This window comes from Melospiza melodia, chromosome 25 (genome assembly GCF_035770615.1).
Source record: "Melospiza melodia melodia isolate bMelMel2 chromosome 25, bMelMel2.pri, whole genome shotgun sequence".
Taxonomy (NCBI): domain Eukaryota; kingdom Metazoa; phylum Chordata; class Aves; order Passeriformes; family Passerellidae; genus Melospiza; species Melospiza melodia.
This window is the reverse complement of record NC_086218.1, coordinates 11188470-11204797: the sequence shown is the minus strand read 5'-3', so window position 1 is coordinate 11204797 and position 16328 is coordinate 11188470. Positions and strand designations below refer to the sequence as shown.

The following is a 16328-nucleotide window of genomic DNA, read 5'->3' as shown; positions in this document are numbered from 1 at the left end:
AAATTTCTTGGGTTTTGGGATGAGTAGTTGTGGTTTGGGATGGATACCTGCGGTATAACCGGGGCCAGACTCGCGGGATAAGCGGGGTATAACCGGGGCCGGGACCCGCGGCGCTCCCGGTGGGAGCCGGGCCCGGCGGCGCCGGGGGCGGGACCCGTCTGGAGGCTGGCGCAATGAAAGCTCGGCCGCCATTGGCTGGCGGGGCCCGGCCCGGCTGTCACGGGCGCTGCCATTGGCTGGGACGCGGCGGCGCCTCACGCGCTCCGGCCGCTCCTTTTGTTATTGTGGGGCCGGAGTTGGGAAAGGGCCCAGGGAGCGGGAACGGGACGGGGAGAGGAGGAGGAGGAGAAAGCTGGGAGCCGGAGGAGAGGGCTTAGAGAAGGCGAGGGAGGCTGAGGGAAAGGGCTGACAGGAGAAGGAGGAGGCTGAGGGCAGGAGGGAAGGGCACAGAGCTGAGGGAAAGGTCTGAGGGAAATGGCTGAGGGTGGGAGAAAAGGGCAGGGGGCTGAGGGGAAGGTGAGGGGCTGAGGAAAAGGCAGGGGCTGAGGGAAGGGCAGAGGACTGAGGGAAAGGGCTGAGGGAAGAGCAAGGAGCTCAGGGAAGGACAGGAGCCTGAGGGAAAGGCAGGGACTCAGAGAAGGCCAGGAGGCTGAGGGAAAAGCAGGGGCTGAGGGACAATCAGGGATCTGCAGTCACGGCAGCACCACCGTGAGCCGGAGGAGATGCGGCAGGAGCCGGGCCGCGAGTGACGGCAGCCGGGTCCGGTGCAGGTGAGTCCATCCCGAGCCACCTTCGGTCCCCTAAAGGTCCCTGCTGTGTCCCCTTCTTAAAGCGTGTCACCCCCTCCTTGAAGCGTGTCACCCCTTAGAACCCCTGTGCCGTCCCTGTCACCTCCCCGTGGTGTCCCAGGAACAACCCCAGGACGAGTTTTGGGACTGGGATCAGTCCGGAGTTCTGGCAGGGCGATGTGGGGTGAGAACGGGGCTGGGTCTGGCCCCACTGAGCCCAGCTTGCCCCAAACCCGGGCTCCGACCCTTCCTGCCTTCCTGGAGCACCTTGGGATGCAGGGAGGGAGAGCAGGACCCCAAATCCCCTCTCCCACTGCTTTTAACCCCAAAACACGAGGCAGGGAGCGGGGATGGGATGAACCGCAGAGCCTGGCGGGGGGCTGAGGGTCTCACCCACCTCAGCATCCCTGGAAGTGTCCCCACAGCGAGGTGGCATTTGGGGACATACTGGGGGTGCTGGCAGGACACTCAGGCTCGGATAAGGAGCAGAGAGCGGCGATTGTTGTGTCTGCCGCCATCCCGAGGATTTTCCAGGCTGTGGCAGGAAAGGGAGAAGCCGAGAGAGACAGACGGGGTTAAGGAGCGGCGCCAGGCCGGGCTCTGTTTAGTCTGGGCTCGGCGGCGGCTGCGGGAGCGGCTCCATCCCGGCTGTTCCGTGCCAGCCTGGGGACGGCGCTGTCCCCGAGCCTGATGCCAGCACCCAACTCTGCCTGGGGACACCCCGAGTGTCCCTGTGAACTGTGCTGGGTCACCTCAGCCCAAGCTGGGGACAAACTCTGGCACGGAGGGAGCACAGAATGCAGGCTTTGGGTGACATGGCTTTGTGGCCGGTGCCAGCAGCTCAGTGTCCCCTGCAGCAGGGTGACCCTCTGGGGACAAACTGGCACTAGGGGAGCACAGAACGCAGGCTTTGGGTGACATGGCTTTGTCACCTGAGAGTGCCACTATCCCTCGATGTCCCCTGCAGCAGGGTGACCCTCTGGGGACAAACTCTGGCACTCAGGTGGTGCCACCAACCAGGCTTGGGGTGACATGGCTTTGTCACCGGTGCCAGCAGCTCGGTGTCCCCTGCGGCAGGGTGACCCTCTGGGGACACGCCATGTCCCTGGGCAGCGACAGCGGCCCCGGCATCGTGCACAGCCTGCTGTGCCACCGGCAGGGAGGGGACAGCGAGGCCTTCGCCCGCCGCGCCATCCAGAGCCTGCTGAGGAAGCTCAAGGAGAAGAGGGACGAGCTGGACGCGCTGGTGGCCGCTGTCACCTCCGGAGGGGCCCAGCCCGGCCAGTGTGTCACCGTGCAGAGAACGCTGGACGGGCGGCTCCAGGTACACCAGGAACCCGGGAGGGGGGCTCGGCGGGGCTGACACCCCCTTGGGGACCCCCGGGATGGGGGTAACCGCCCTTTGGGACCCCTGGAATGGGGGTAACCCCCCTGGGATGGGGGCTGAGCCCCCTGGGGACCCCGGTGTTGTCACCCCATCACTCCAGGGGGTTCCCGGTGTGGGAGTTTGGGGGGTCCCAAGCCTCCCAGATCCTCCCCAGGGGTATCTCGCTGTTGTCCCCGCCGATGTTGTCACCCTGGGGGCATCCCGGTATTGTCACCCCGGGGGGATCCCAGTATTGTCACCCAGGGATATCTCGATACTGTCACCCCGGGTAGGGGTCCCACCCCTCCTTCCCTCCCCTCCGTGTCCCCCTCCCCACAGGTGGCCGGCAGGAAGGGTTTCCCTCACGTCATCTACGCGCGGCTCTGGCGCTGGCCCGACCTGCACAAGAACGAGCTCAAACCCGCCCGTTTCTGCCAGTTCGCCTTCGACCTCAAGTGCGACAGCGTCTGCGTCAACCCCTACCACTACGAGCGCGTGGGGACCCCCGGCGGCGGTGAGCGGGACCCCCGAAATGGGGAGGGGTCCCCAAGGGTGGGGGGGTCACCAAGGGGGGGGTCACAGCACCGCTAATCCTAATCCTGAACCCCTAATTCCCCAAACCCCCAAAGCGGGATCCCCCAATGCCCCACATCGAGATTCCCCCAGCCCCAACACCGGGACCCCCCAAAGCCCCAACACCGGGACCCCCCTGAACCCGTAAAGCGGGATCCCGGTCACCAAGCGGGGGTCACGGCACCCCTAATCCTAAACCCCCCACCCCAACCCTGTCCCGCAGGTCTGAGCATCCCGCGCACAGGTGAGACCCCGGCCCGGAGCCCCCCGAGCCCCCTGCCGCGGGTCCCCGTGTCTCCCCACGGTCTCCATGTGTGTCCCCAGTGTCCCCCCCGTGCCCGGTGTGTGTCCCCAGTGTCCCCCCCATGCCCGGTGTGTGTCCCCGTGTCCCCCCATGGTCTCCGTGTGTGTCCCCAGTGTCCCCCCCGTGCCCGGTGTGTGTCCCCAGTGTCCCCCCCATGCCCGGTGTGTGTCCCCCGTGTCCCCCCCGTGCCCGGTGTGTGTCCCCAGTGTCCCCCCACGGTGCCCGGTGTGTGTCCCCCGTGTCCCCCCACGGTCTCCGTGTGTGTCCCCAGTGTCCCCCCCGTGCCCGGTGAAGGAGGAGCGTGTCCATGAGTGTGTGGTGCAGATGGAGCTGCCGGAGCTGGGGGGGGAGACCCCCGGGTGCCCCCACCGAGCGCTGCCCCCTGAGCCCCCCCGAGTGCCCCCCCGGAGCTGCCTGGAGCTGCCCCAAGGTGAGACCCCCGCAATGATCCCTGCACTGAGGGGGTTTGGGGTGTCACACTGAGCCCCCCACTCCACAATATATAAATATAAATAAATATATATGGATATATATGGATATAAATAGATATAAATATATATTTATATATAAAATATATAAATATATATAAATACATAAAATATACACAATATGTTAAAACATATAAATATACATATAAATGTAAAAATATAAAATATATATAAATGTATTAAAATATATAAATAGAAAAATATGTATAATATATAAAATATATATAAATATATAACATTATAAATATATGTAAATATATAAAGATATAAAAATATATTAAATATATGTTAAAATATTTAAGTATGCATATAAATATATAAAAATATAAAAAATATATATAAATATATATAAATGTATTGAAATATATAAATATATAAAATTGTAAATGATATATAAAATATAAAAATATATTTATAAATATATAATATATACATATTCAAATTTATATAAATATATATATAACTATATTTAAATATATAAATATATTAATATCTAAATATATATAAAATATGTATAAATATATTAAAAATGTATAAATGTATAAAAATATATTTCTAGAAAAAATAATAAATCAAACCTTCTAAACCATAAAATCAACATCTTCCCCCCCACAGCGACCCCCCAGGACCCCCAGGCCCACCCCGAGGGCCCCCCAGCACAGAATGGGTACCCCAAACCCCCCCAGCACGGTGAGTATGGGGGTGCCCCACTGCCCCCCAACCCCTTTGGGGGGACCCTCCTCATGTCCCCCCATGTCCCCTGCAGGTTCCCCGCTGAGCTGGAGCCCTGCCACCATCTACACCCCGACTCTGGGGGGGCCGCAGCCCCCTCCCCACCACCATCCCGGCAGCCAGAGCCACCCGCAGCACTGCTGTAGGTTTGGGGGGCACTGGGTGACACTTTGGGGGGGATCCTCAATGTGCTGACCCCTCTCTACCCACCCAGGGCCCCCCATGCTGCAGCCCCCCGTGTCCACCCACCCTGGTGAGTGCCCCCCGCCCATTTCAGCACCCATGGGTGCCGTGACCCCCCCCAAAAACCCCCATTTTTTCCCCCCGTTCCAGGCCCGGAGTTCTGGTGCTCCATCGCCTACTTCGAGCAGGACGTGCAGGTGGGGGAGATCTTCAAGGTGCCCTCAAGCTGCCCCTCGGTGGTCGTGGATGGATACGTGGATCCCTCGGGGGGCGCCCGCTTCTGCCTGGGGCAGCTCTCCAACGTGCAGCGCTGCGCCGCCAGCGAGAGGGCACGGTGGGCATGGGGGGCACCAGAGGGCACTGGGGGGCACGGGGGGAATGGGGGGCACGGGGTCATGGGGGTGATGGGGAAATGGGGGACATGGTGGGTGAGGAGGCACGGGGGGCATGGGGGGCATGGGGAGCGCAGAGGGGCATAAGGGGGAAGGGGGCATGGGGGGTGAGAGGGGCATGGAGGGGATGGGGGCAATGGGAACATGGGGGGCATGGGGGGCACAGGGGGGTATGGAGGGCATGGTGGGCACGGTGGGTCAGGGGGCATGGGGTGCACTGGAGGGTTAAGGGGGGCGCAGAGGGCACGGGGGGCATTGGAGAGGGTTGGGAGTAATGTAGGGAATCAGATCTGGGAATGGGGCAGGCGGGTGAAGGAATGGGGGGCAAAAGGGGAATAATGAGGGTGGGGAGTGTTGGGGGATAAAGGGGAAAAGGGGGATATGGGGGAAATGGGGGATAGTTAGGGCAGAAGGAGGAAAAAGGGGAAAAATCAGGAGAAAGGGGGAAAATGGGGTGATGAGGAAAAGAGGGATCCAGAAGGGATAATTAGGGCAGAACAGCGTGGGGATAACAGCGGGTAATCGGGGCGGAAGGGAGAAATATGAGGGAAAAACGTGGGATAATCAGGGCAAAACAGGGAGAACCTGGGGCAGGTGGGACAGGGCCTGGGGGGCTCGGGGGTCCTGGGGGTCCGTACTGACGCTCTCTCCAGGCTGCACATCGGCAGGGGCGTGCAGCTGGAGCGCCGGGGAGAGGGCTGGGCAGGTGGAACAGGGTCAGGAATAGGGGGTGCGCAGGTGAACAGGGGCTCAGGGGTCCTGGAGGGTTCTGGGGGTGCTCAGGGGTCCTGGGGGGGGGGGCTCGGGGGTCCTGGGGGTCCGTACTGACGCTCTCCCCAGGCTGCACATCGGCAGGGGCGTGCAGCTGGAGCGGCGAGGAGAGGGCTGGGCAGGTGGAACAGGGAATTGGGGGGTCCTGGGGGCGCTCAGGGATCCTGGGGGCGCTCAGGGGTCCGTACTGACGCTCTCCCCAGGCTGCACATCGGCAGGGGCGTGCAGCTGGAGCGCCGGGGAGAGGGCGATGTGTGGATGCGCTGCCGCAGCGAGCACGCCGTGTTCGTGCAGAGCTTCTACCTGGACAGGGAGGCGGGCAGGGCCCCCGGCGACGCCGTGCACAAGGTGTACCCCGGAGCGCACGTCAAGGTGGGCTCCCCGAGGGGCTGGGGGGGGTCTGGGTAGATAATTAATTGCATTTTATAGCAGTAGACCAATCACAGATCTACTTGTTGCATTTTACAGCAGCAGATAATTATCATTTACATTTTCTTTATGAGGTTTCTCAGCTTCTCAGGAGAAAAAAGTCTTAAAAAGAAAACTCTTAAAGAAAGGATTTTTGCTAAAGCTGTGCCCTCCGCAGGTGTTCGACCTGCGGCAGTGCCACCGGCAGATGCAGCAGCAGGCGGCCACGGCCCAGGCTGCGGCCACTGCCCAGGCGGCCGCGGTGGCCGGGACCATCCCCGGGGCTGGCTCCGTGGGGGGCATCGCCCCGGCCATCGGTGAGTGACCACGGGGGTGTCAGTGCCTGTGCTGACCCCCCCCGAGTGACCACGGGGGTGACAGGACCCCATGGTGACCACCCCTGAGTGACCACGGGGGTGGTCAGTGCCTGTGCTGGCCCCCCCGAGTGACCACGGGGGTGGTCAGTGCCTGTGCTGACCCCCCCTGAGTGACCACGGGGGTGGTCAGTGCATGTGCTGACCCCCCCTGAGTGACCACGGGGGTGACAGGACCCCATGGTGACCCCCCCTGAGTGACCACGGGGGTGGTCAGTGCCTGTGCTGACCCTTCCAGGGCTGTCCCACCACCCAGGGTGGGCTGGGACCCCCGTGCTGACCCCACTGACCACCCATGAGTGACCCCAGGGTGGGCTGGGACCCCCGTGAGTGACCCCAGGGCAGGCTGGGACCCCCATGCTGACCCCCCCAGGGCTGTCCCACCACCCCTGAGTGACCACGGCGGGGGCAGGACCCCATGGTGACCCCCCCACACCATCTGTGAGTGACCACAGGGGGGACAGGACCCCCGTGCTGACCCCCCAGGGCTGTCCCACCCCCCAGGACAAGCCAAGCCCCCCGTTGTGACCGTGTCCCCACTCCCACCAGGGCTGTCGGTGGCCGCGGGGCTCGGCGTGGACGACCTGCGGCGCCTTTGCCTCGTTAGGCTGAGCTTCGTTAAGGGCTGGGGGCCCGACTACCCCCGCGCCAGCATCACCTGCACGCCCTGCTGGATCGAGGTGCACCTGCACCGCGCCCTGCAGCTGCTGGACCACGTCCTGCACGCCCTGCCCGACGCACACGCCTGAATCCTGCAAGGAATGCCAAAAAAAAGGGGGAAAAAATGAAGTGAAATGGCCAAAAAACGAAGCAAAATGGCAAAAAAAAAAAAAAAGACCAAAAATGTGTTGGTTTAACAATTATTTAATGAATTGGATCAAGGCTTGTGGTCTGGGTGTAGTGCAGCCCTCAGTGCTGATTTCCACTTCCTGCTTGAACTTTTGTATGAAAATAAACCAAAAAAATAATTTTAAAATGAAGTAAAAGGACCAACACCGTGATATTTTAACCGTTATTTAATTATTTAATGGATGGGGTTGGAATCTGTGGCCTGTGACGGACGCTCAGCAGCGCAGTTGTGCCGCCAGATGGGCCTCCAGATGCGCTTCCATCTGTGCCTTTAGGACTACATTTCCCAGCAGCACCCGCGGCACGCAACGGAAGGGGCCTCTCCTCCTCACGGACTCTGTTTCCCAGCAGTCCCCGCGGCGCGCACCGGAAGCGGCCTCTCCTCCTCCTCACGGACTCGGTTTCCCGGCAGCCCCCGCGGGTTAAGATGGCGGCGGGGAGCGGCCCCGGTGCTCGGGAGCTCTTTGCTGAGGGGCTGCTGCAGTTCCTGCGCCCCGCCGTGCGACAGCTCGACCGCCACGTCCACAGCGTCAGGTGCGGGCACCGAGAGGGGCCGCGGAGAGCGGCCGGGAGCGGGGCGGGCCGGGCTGGAGGGCTGAGGGGTAGGGAGAGCCGGGGAGGGCAGTTCTGTGGGGATGAAGGGATTTGTGGGTGCGTGAGGGTGAATTTTGGGGATGTAGGAGTATGTGAGGGTGAGTTTTGGGGCTGAAGAGCTTTAGGGGTACGTGAGGGTGAATTTTGGGGCTGAAGGGATTTTGTGGTATGTGAGGGCAAATTTTGGGGATGTAGGAGTACATGAGAGCGAATTTTGGAGATTTTGGGGTACATGAGGGCAAGTTTTGGGGCTGAAGGGCTTTGGGGGCTCATGAGGGTGAATTTTGGCACTGAAGGGATTTGGAGGTACGTGAGGGCGAATTTTGGGGATTTGGGGGAACGTGAGGTGGGCAATTCTTGGTGTTGTTGCCTGGGGGGTGCTGGCCGCACATCTCCCATCTTTTCATGGGTGAACACGGCTGAATTTTGGGTGTAAACCCCGATTTTCCCCATCCCCAGGGAGAGCCAGGTGGAGCTGCGGGAGCACATCGACAGCCTGGCCACAGGTGAGCCCAACCCTGCGTGGGGGTCCCCCCTGTCCCCCCATCATCCTGAGGGGGGCACGGGGGGCTCACGCAGACCCTTCCCCAGAGCTGTGCCGCATCAATGAGGACCAGAAGGTGGCTCTGGACCTCGACCCCTACGTGAAGAAGCTGCTGAACGCCCGGCGCCGCGTGGTGCTGGTCAACAACATCCTCCAGAACGCCCAGGTGAGGTGGGACAAGGAAATTTGGGGGTCTCAGAGCCCCCCAAGGTGCTGACAGGTGATTTTGGTGATTTTTGTGAATTTTTGTGATATTTTTTCCTGTCCAGGAGAGGCTGAGGAGGCTGAACCACAGCGTGGCCAAGGAGACGGTGAGGAGGAGAGCAATGCTGGAGGCTGGGGGCTACCAGGCCAAGTGACCAAATGACCATCCAGGTGACCATCCAGGTGACCAACAGGGCATGATGATGGAGCAGGAATTGCTGGAATTGAGGGGCTGTCCCCCCATCACCTGCACAGGAGGGATTTGGGACGCTCCGAGCCGCGATCCCACATTTGGGGGCGCTGGAATAAAAGTGACTGAGAGTTTGTGATGATGCTGCTCATCCCACGTCCCTGAGGGGCCTTGGGGACAACACAGGTGCTGCCAGGGGGGGCTGGGAACCTCCAGGTGGGATTTGGCTATCCCCAGGTTGGATTTGGACACCCCCAGGTGGAATTTGTGGGGTCCAGGTGAAGTTTGGGTTGCCCCAAATGGGGTCTGGGCACCTCCAGGTTGGACTTGGGCACCTCCAGATTGGATTTGAACGCTCCCAGGTGGAATTTGGGAGGCCCAAGTGGGGTTTGGACACCCACAGGTGGAATTTGAGAGGGCCAGGTGGAATTTGGGAAGCCCATGTGGAGTTTGGGCACCTCCAGGTGGAATTTGAGAGGCTCGGGTGGGGTTTGGGCACCTCCAGGTTGGATCTGGACACCCCCAGGTGGAATTTGGGAGGCTCAGGTGGAATTTGGACACCCCAGGTGGAATTTGAGAGGCCCCAAGTGGGGTCTGGGCACCTCCAGGTTGGATTTAGAACATTCCCAGGTGGAATTTGGGATGCTCAGGTGGGGTCTGGACACCTCCAGGTTGGATTTGGAACACTCCCAGGTTGGATTTGGGAGGCCCAGTGGGGTTTGGGAGGCACAAATTGGGTCTGGGCACTTCCAGGTTGGATTTGGACAGCCCCAGGTGGAATTCGGGAGGCTCAGGTGGGGTCTGGGCAGCTCAAGGTGGAATTTGGACACCTCCAAGTGGAAGTTGGGAGGCTCAGGTGGGATTTGGACACCCCCAGGTGGAATTTGGGAAGCCCAGGTGAAGTTTGGACACCCCCAATTGGGGTCTGGACACCCCCAGGTGTTTCCTTCAAGTTCTGGATCCTTCTCCTGCTGCCCCACCTGTCCCACACACACCTGAGCACACGGCGCACGCTGGAAATGGGGGAACACTTTAATGTGCAAGTACAAAACAGGGACAGGGCACAGGGACACTGGGCCGTGTCCCCTCACCTGCTGCAGCTGCCACAGGTGTCACTCCTGCGTCTCCATGCTCTCCTCTTCCTCCCCGGCCGCCGGCTCCTCCTGGTTCTCCTCCTCTTCCTCCCCTTCCTTCTTCTCCGGCGGTTTCTCGTACGCCTTCTCCGACGGCGTGACGATCACCCCGTCCCACGTGGACATCTCAGAGGCCAGGTCTGCCCCAGGAGGTGACACTGGGCACCTCCTCGAGGTGACACCAACCCCGTGCCCGCCCTGACACCCCCCCAAACCCCAAACTCACAGCTGGCATCACCCTCCTGCCCCAGGATCTTCCTGTATCCCCCGTGGCTCAGGATGCGCACCAGGGTCTGCGCCGTGTAGCACACCATGTCCTGGTGACGAGGAGGGGACAATGTGAGGACAGAGACCCCCCCAAAAGTGTCCCCTGGCCTTTTGGAGTGCCCTCCTGACCTGCTGCTCCAGCGTCATCACCGTGTGCACGCGGAAGTTGCCGCTCTCGCACGGGTCCGTGATGCCCACGGAGCCGGGCAGGAAGAGCCCGGCCGCCAGGATCTGCAGGCAGCGCCTGCAAAACGGGGGAAATCGGGGTGAAAAATGGGTCATTCTGGGAAAAAACAGCCCAGGAAACCCCTGATGGAGGAGATGGGTTTGTCTCCCAGTCAGCTCGTGAGATTCCAGTGGTTTTAGTTGGGAAAATGGATCATTTCAGGAAAAAACAGCCCAGGAAACCCCTGATGGAGGAGATGGGTTTGTCTCCCATGAGATTCCAGCGGTTTTGTTGGGACAATGGATCATTTCAGGAAAGAACAGCACCAGTAAATCCCAGCTGGAGGAGATGGGTTAATCTCCCATGAGATTCCAGTGGTTTTGTGAGGAAAATGGAGTCACAAAGGGAAAACCACCAGGAAATCCCAGCCTGTGAGATTCCAGTGGTTTTATAAGGAAAATGGAGCCACAAAGGGAAAACAGCGCCAGGAAATCCCTGATGGAGGAGATGAGTTTATCTCCCAGACACTCCATGAGATTCCAGTGGTTTTATCAGGAAAATGAATCCAAAAAGGGAAAACACCAGAGCTGGATTTATCTCCCAGTCAGCCCACGAGATTCCAATGGTTTTGTCGGGAAAATGGAACCACAAAGGGAAAACACCACAAGGAAATCCCAGCTGGGTTTATCTCCCATGATATTCCAATGGTTTTATAAGGAAAAATGCTTTTATCCCACGAGGGGAATTTGTGGGATGGAAACCCCACAGACCTGTAGGCAATGTTGAGGGCCAGGGGCTGCCGGGTGGGGTTGTTCATCACGGCGTAGTGACCCTGCAGAGGGGAGGAACAGGAATTAGGAGATTCCCAGCTCCTGTTGGGACCAGGATCAGGATCATCATCCCCACGTCAGTGACCCCACCAGCAGGTCCAGGATCCAGGGTGTGAGCGGCTCGAAGCCAGGGAAGCGAATCCTCAGGTCCTTGAGCAGCCGGATCAGAACCTTCACCCTGGAGAGAGGCAGGAGCAGGGTCAGGCCCACATCAGGAACTGCTCTGTGATCTTGGCAATGGGACTGGGATCCAGACTGAGGATCTGGACCCAGAACAATGATCTGGAGCCAGAATCAGCATCTGGAACCAGGTTTAGGATCTAGAACCAGGATTTGGATTCAGAACTCGGATTAGGATCCAGAACGAGGATCTGGATTCAGACCCACATTGAGAATCTGGACCCAGAACTAAGATCTGGACTCAACAGGAGGGTTCAGACCCACACTGAGAATTCAGATCCAGGAGGATCTGGACCCAGATTGATGATCTGGACCCAGACTGAGGATCCAGACCCAGAAGGAGGATCTGGACCCAGAACTATGCTTTGGATCCAGAAGGAGAATCCAAATCATAGTTTGAAGATTCAGACCCAGAACTAAGATCTGGACCCAGACTGAAGATTTGGATCGAGAACAAGGATCCAGACCCAGAATGAAGATCTGGACCCATAACTAAGATCTGGACCCAGATTGAGGATTCAGACCCAGAACAAGAATCTGAATCCAGATTGAGGATCTGGATCCAGAAGGAAGATCTGTAACCAGACTGAAGATCTGGACCCAGATTTAGGATCTGGACCCAGAATGAGGATTTGGATCCAGACTGAGGATTCAGACGCAAAATGAGGATCCGGACCCAGACTGAGGATCTGGACCCAGAAGGAGGATTCAGACCCAGAACAAGGATCTGTACCCAGACTGAGCATTCAGCCCCACGATCCATCCTCATCCCACCCCTCACTCACGTGGACTGCGACGCGTTCTCCTCGAACCAGCGCGCGTGCCGGATGGCGGCCAGGGCGCTCTGCAGCACCTTGATGTCCACTGCAAGGAGCACAAACCCCCAGTGTTCCCAGTGCTCCCAGTGCCCTCTGGGCGCCCCAAGGAGGGAGCAGGGCTGGGTACCCACGGTGCAGCTCCGGGTCCAGCTTGCGCAGGTTGGGCGGCACCGTGGTGATCAGGATCTTCACCGTGGCGTCCGCCGAGCTGATCTCAAAGCCGGTCTCGTTGGTCAGCATGGTCAGCACTGCGGGGAAAGAGCAGGAATTGTGTCTGGAGAAACCAGGAATGGCCATGGAGCACAGCCAGGAGCACTCCAGGGTGGGGACTTGTCGCTGCAGGGCATGGAACAAGTGCACACGCCGCTGCTCTGAAGGTAAGGAAAAATGGAAGTTTAATTTCTGACTGCAGAAAATAGATTCTGATGCCAAAATTTACCTGCCAGAATCCCAAAATTTATGTGTTACAATCCAAAGGTTTACCTGTTACAATCTCAAATCTTACCTGTGACAATACCAAATTTGCCTGTTACAATCCCAACATTTACCTGTTACAATCCCAAAATTTACCTGTCACAATGTCAACATTTACCTGTGACAATACCAAAATTTACCTTTTACAATCCCAAAATTTACCTATTACAATCCCAAATTTTACCTCTTACAATCTCAAAATTTACCTGTGACAATACCAAATTTTACCTGTTACAATCCCAAAATATTACTAGCTTTCCAAAAGTGACAGTGGATTGGAGGGTGACAGTGCCACCTCTCCAATGACACTGGACAAACCAACAGTCCATCAAATTTCCCCTCTTCCATAAAGGAATGCAAAACCATGAATTATTTACAGAAAGTGTGTGAGAAAGTTTGCTACAAAAATGTCAACATCAGAAGGCTTAAAAAATCTTTTAAAAATCTTAAAAAATCTTTTAAAAAAATATCTTTAAAAATATTTTTAAAAATTTTAAAAATCAGGCCTCACCTTCGCTGGGGTCCTGGGCTCTCAGGCTCTCCACCACCTTGTTCCCCAAGGCTGCCACAGCTTCCACTGGGAAAAGGAGAGGAAAATGAGGAGGAGGAGGGCTGGAGGAAGGCCTGGCACCCAAAGGTGGCTGTGACCCTGCCCAGGTGGCACTCACAGGTGGGCAGGATCTTCAGGATCACCACCAGGTCTGCCACGTTGTGCCCTGTGGTCATCGTGCCCTTCTTGTAGGAGCCCACCTGGCGAACCTCCTCGATTTGCTGGGGGAAAAGAAACCAAAATCCCAAAAATTCAACCCAAAATCCCAAAAATTCAACCCAGAATCCCCAAAATTCAACCCGAAATCCACATTTGGTTGCTCAGCATTGAGGCTTAACCCATTGTGGGTTCTTGGAGGAGCCCACCTGGCGAACCTCCTCGATTTGCTGGGGGAAAAGAAACCCAAAATCCCAAAAATTCAACCCAAAATCCACGTCTGGGGGCTCAGCATCGAGCCTCAAGCCAGCCTGGGCCAGGAGCATTTCCCATTCCCACCACTCTGGAGCTGTTTCCCCAAATTCTGCACTCACCACCTCGAACGTTCCCGGTGCCACAATTAAATTGTCGATGACGTTGTTGATCTTGGTCACCAGGGACAGGATGGAAGCCTGGAAAGGAACAGAATAATCCCGTTTACAGAGCACAAATTCCCCAAAAATTCATTTTTAGGTGATTCCTGAGGAAGTTTGGACTCCCCAAACCCCAAATTTGGGGGATTTTGGGGTTTTTTTGGGCCCAGCACCTGCTCAGCAGCAGTGGGAGCCAGGTCCTGGTTCCTCTTGAGCAGCGCCTCGCTGAACGCCGTCTCATCTGCGGCGGGCTTGACTCGGGGAAAAGCCATCTCACACTGAGAAAAGGACAAAATTCCCATTTTCCCAATTCGTGGAATTCCATTTCACACTGAAATGGGACGAAATTCCACCTGGAATTCAGGGAATTCCATCTCACACTGAAACAGGACACAATTCCCAGCTGGGATTCGTGGAATTCGCCCTCACAGCCCCAGGAGATGCTTTGTTAAATTTAATCCCAGATTTTACCTATTAAAATCCCAAAATTTTACCTGTTAAAATCCCAAATTTTACCTGTGACAATCCCAAAATTTGCTTGTCACAATCTCAAAATTTACCTGGTAAAATCTCAAATTTTACCTCTTACAATCCCAAACTTTATCTGTCAGAATCCCAAACTTTGCCTCTTAAAATCCCCATTTTGACCTCTTACAATCCCAAATTTTACCTGTCACAATCCCAAAATTCACCTGTTACAGTCCCAAACTTTCCCCGTTAAAATGCCATATTTTACCTTTTACAATCCAAAATTTTACCCGTTAAAATCCCCAGTCCTGGAGTGATTTGTCACATTTTCCCTCCCATTTTCCCATTCCCAACAACATCAAAACCCTCTAAATGCGGGGTTTTTCACCAAACCACAGCATTTTTAGGGAATTTATTTAATTCCACCCAAACCCCAGAAATCCGGGCTTGGGGGGATCGTTAACCATGGAAAAATCCCAGAAAATTCCCGGTAAATCCCATTAAATGCCGTTAATTCCCGGTGTTACTCACCACATAGAAGTCGAAGGGGATGTGGGGCACAAAGGGCCGGAACCTACAGAGGATAAAAAATCCCAAAGTCACTCTCGGAGCCCCCGGGACCCCTCCCGCCCCTCGGGACCGGCCCGCTCCGACAGCAGCACCGGAGCCGTCCCGGGACTCGCCTGGAACCGAAGCGGCCGCCGCGGCCGCGGCCTCGATCGCCCCTGCGGAGAGAGAGAACGGGAGCGGCGGTGAGTGAGGGAACCGAGCACCGGGAGCGATCCTCCGGTCCCGGTTCTGCCCCTCCCGGTGCTTCCCAGCCCCTTCCCGGTTCCTCCCCGGTCCCCTGCCGGTGCTCCCCCGTCCTTTCCCGCTCCTTTCCCGGTGCTCCCCGGTCCCTCCCCCGGTCCATTCCCGGTCCCTTTAAGGGCCCGCCCACCCCCGGTTTCGGTGCTGCTCTCCCCCCATCCCCGGTTCCCTTTGGTCCCGCCCCTCCCGGTGCTCCCCGGTCCATTCCCGGTCCCCTCCCGGTTTCGGTGCTGCTCTCCCCCATCCCCGGTTCCCCTTGGTTCGCCCCGTTCCCCACCCCGCTCCCGTTTCCCCCCGCTCCCGCGGCCCCCCAGTCCCGGTCTCTCCCGGTGCCCGTCCCCCCACGGTCCCCGTGATCCCCCCAGTCCCGGTTCTCCCTCCACTTCCCCCCTTCCTCCCCCAGTCCCGGTATCCCCCCAGTCTCGGTGCCGGTGTCCCCCCGGTATCCCCCGGTCCCACCTCATGTCGCCGCCGCCGCCGTTCCCGACAATGAAACGCCGCTCGCGGACCCCGCAGCAACCCGCCCGCTCATTGGCCGCCGCTCTCCCTCATCCCGCCCCTGGCGGGCGCTTTTCCAGCAGCCATTGGTGAGGCGGCGCGTCAATCAGAGCGAGAGGCGGCCAATGGCGGCGCGCGCCGGGGCGGCCGCTGGAGGGGGCGCGGAGCTCATGAATGGAGCTCGCGCGCCGCGGGTATAAACCGCGCAGCTCACGTCGGCACGCGGCAGCAGAGTGGCGCAGCGGGAGCGTGCTGGGCCCATAACCCAGAGGTCGATGGATCGAAACCATCCTCTGCTAGAACCCCTTTTTTTTTTCCTTCCACGGGAGATTTGTTTTGCCAGTTATTATTTTTATTTGCTGCGTTGGATTCTTAACGCTTCCCTCATGCCCGCCCAGGCTTGTCTGGCCTGCTGGAGAGCCGGCAGCTGCGTGGGGTCACGGGTGTCACGGGTGTTACCCCACTCGCGACACTGATAAACGAGACGCCGCCGAACCATTGCGCGCGTCCCCCAGTGCGTGTCCCCAACCTCTTCCCGTGTCCCCTCGAGCGCTGGCAGCGCCACGCAACCCCCGAGTGTCACCCCTGGTGTCACCCCCGCACTGCCGTGGGGCTGCCGTGACCCCTCCGTGGGGCCGAACCTCCCACGGATGTGCGGGACCAGAGGTGTCCGAGCCCCTCCGGCTTCCCCAAAACCCCCAAAGCGAAGCGAAAGCTGGGTGGGGACGGCCCGTGGGTCGCGATGTCCCCGCACCCTAATGAGGTTCTCGGCTCTCATCGCCCCACGCGTGACCTGGGTGAGACC

General features: G+C 58.1%; 3 protein-coding genes and 1 non-coding gene across 6 annotated transcripts; 3 read left to right on the top strand and 1 right to left on the bottom strand.

The window, feature by feature from the left end:
- The first annotated feature begins 495 nt into the window (after nucleotides 1–495).
- Nucleotides 496–7380, top strand: LOC134429355 (mothers against decapentaplegic homolog 4-like). 3 transcript variants are annotated; one of them, XM_063176493.1, is made up of 12 exons: nucleotides 496–770; nucleotides 1866–2112; nucleotides 2494–2668; nucleotides 2951–2971; nucleotides 3303–3461; nucleotides 4135–4209; nucleotides 4286–4393; nucleotides 4466–4504; nucleotides 4585–4768; nucleotides 5801–5969; nucleotides 6184–6322; nucleotides 6929–7380. In XM_063176493.1, exons 2-12 carry the CDS (start codon nucleotides 1888–1890, stop codon nucleotides 7126–7128), a joined length of 1494 nt encoding a protein of 497 aa, XP_063032563.1. In that variant the 5' UTR covers nucleotides 496–770; nucleotides 1866–1887; the 3' UTR covers nucleotides 7129–7380. The 3 variants fall into 3 exon arrangements, with proteins under 3 accessions (XP_063032563.1, XP_063032564.1, XP_063032565.1); XM_063176494.1 differs by having other exon boundaries at nucleotides 1846–2112; XM_063176495.1 differs by lacking the exon at nucleotides 4466–4504.
- A 245-nt stretch (nucleotides 7381–7625) lies between these two features.
- SNAPIN (SNAP associated protein) lies at nucleotides 7626–8899 on the top strand. The gene is made up of 4 exons (XM_063176273.1): nucleotides 7626–7762; nucleotides 8282–8328; nucleotides 8414–8532; nucleotides 8636–8899. The coding sequence occupies exons 1-4, from the start codon at nucleotides 7656–7658 to the stop codon at nucleotides 8723–8725; spliced, it is 363 nt and encodes a 120-aa protein (XP_063032343.1). The 5' UTR covers nucleotides 7626–7655; the 3' UTR covers nucleotides 8726–8899.
- An 875-nt stretch (nucleotides 8900–9774) lies between these two features.
- Nucleotides 9775–15541, bottom strand: ILF2 (interleukin enhancer binding factor 2). The gene is made up of 14 exons (XM_063176488.1): nucleotides 15485–15541; nucleotides 14899–14940; nucleotides 14747–14789; nucleotides 13921–14025; nucleotides 13709–13786; nucleotides 13297–13399; nucleotides 13140–13205; nucleotides 12286–12402; nucleotides 12122–12200; nucleotides 11247–11334; nucleotides 11097–11158; nucleotides 10290–10404; nucleotides 10120–10210; nucleotides 9775–10033 (listed from the first exon to the last, which is right to left on the bottom strand). Exons 1-14 carry the CDS (start codon nucleotides 15487–15489, stop codon nucleotides 9873–9875), a joined length of 1155 nt encoding a protein of 384 aa, XP_063032558.1. The 5' UTR covers nucleotides 15490–15541; the 3' UTR covers nucleotides 9775–9872.
- Nucleotides 15542–15750: 209 nt separating this feature from the next.
- TRNAM-CAU (transfer RNA methionine (anticodon CAU)) lies at nucleotides 15751–15822 on the top strand. Its single transcript has one exon. It is a non-coding gene; the product is annotated as a tRNA-Met (tRNA).
- Nucleotides 15823–16328: the final 506 nt, after the last annotated feature.

Excerpts from the sequence above, each read along its gene's own strand:
- LOC134429355 (XM_063176493.1), top strand. The coding sequence starts at position 1,888 with ATGTCCCTGGGCAGCGACAGCGGCCCCGGCATCGTGCACAGCCTGCTG. Across the intron at positions 2,972-3,302 it reads TCTGAGCATCCCGCGCACAG|TGTCCCCCCCGTGCCCGGTG; the intron begins GTGAGACCCCGG and ends GTGTGTCCCCAG. Across the intron at positions 4,769-5,800 it reads GCCGCCAGCGAGAGGGCACG|GCTGCACATCGGCAGGGGCG; the intron begins GTGGGCATGGGG and ends CGCTCTCCCCAG.
- SNAPIN (XM_063176273.1), top strand. The coding sequence starts at position 7,656 with ATGGCGGCGGGGAGCGGCCCCGGTGCTCGGGAGCTCTTTGCTGAGGGG. Across the intron at positions 7,763-8,281 it reads CGCCACGTCCACAGCGTCAG|GGAGAGCCAGGTGGAGCTGC; the intron begins GTGCGGGCACCG and ends CCCCATCCCCAG. Across the intron at positions 8,329-8,413 it reads CATCGACAGCCTGGCCACAG|AGCTGTGCCGCATCAATGAG; the intron begins GTGAGCCCAACC and ends ACCCTTCCCCAG.
- ILF2 (XM_063176488.1), bottom strand. Across the intron at positions 13,400-13,708 it reads CACCGGGAACGTTCGAGGTG|CAAATCGAGGAGGTTCGCCA; the intron begins GTGAGTGCAGAA and ends CTTTTCCCCCAG. Across the intron at positions 12,403-13,139 it reads AGCCCAGGACCCCAGCGAAG|TGCTGACCATGCTGACCAAC; the intron begins GTGAGGCCTGAT and ends CTTTCCCCGCAG.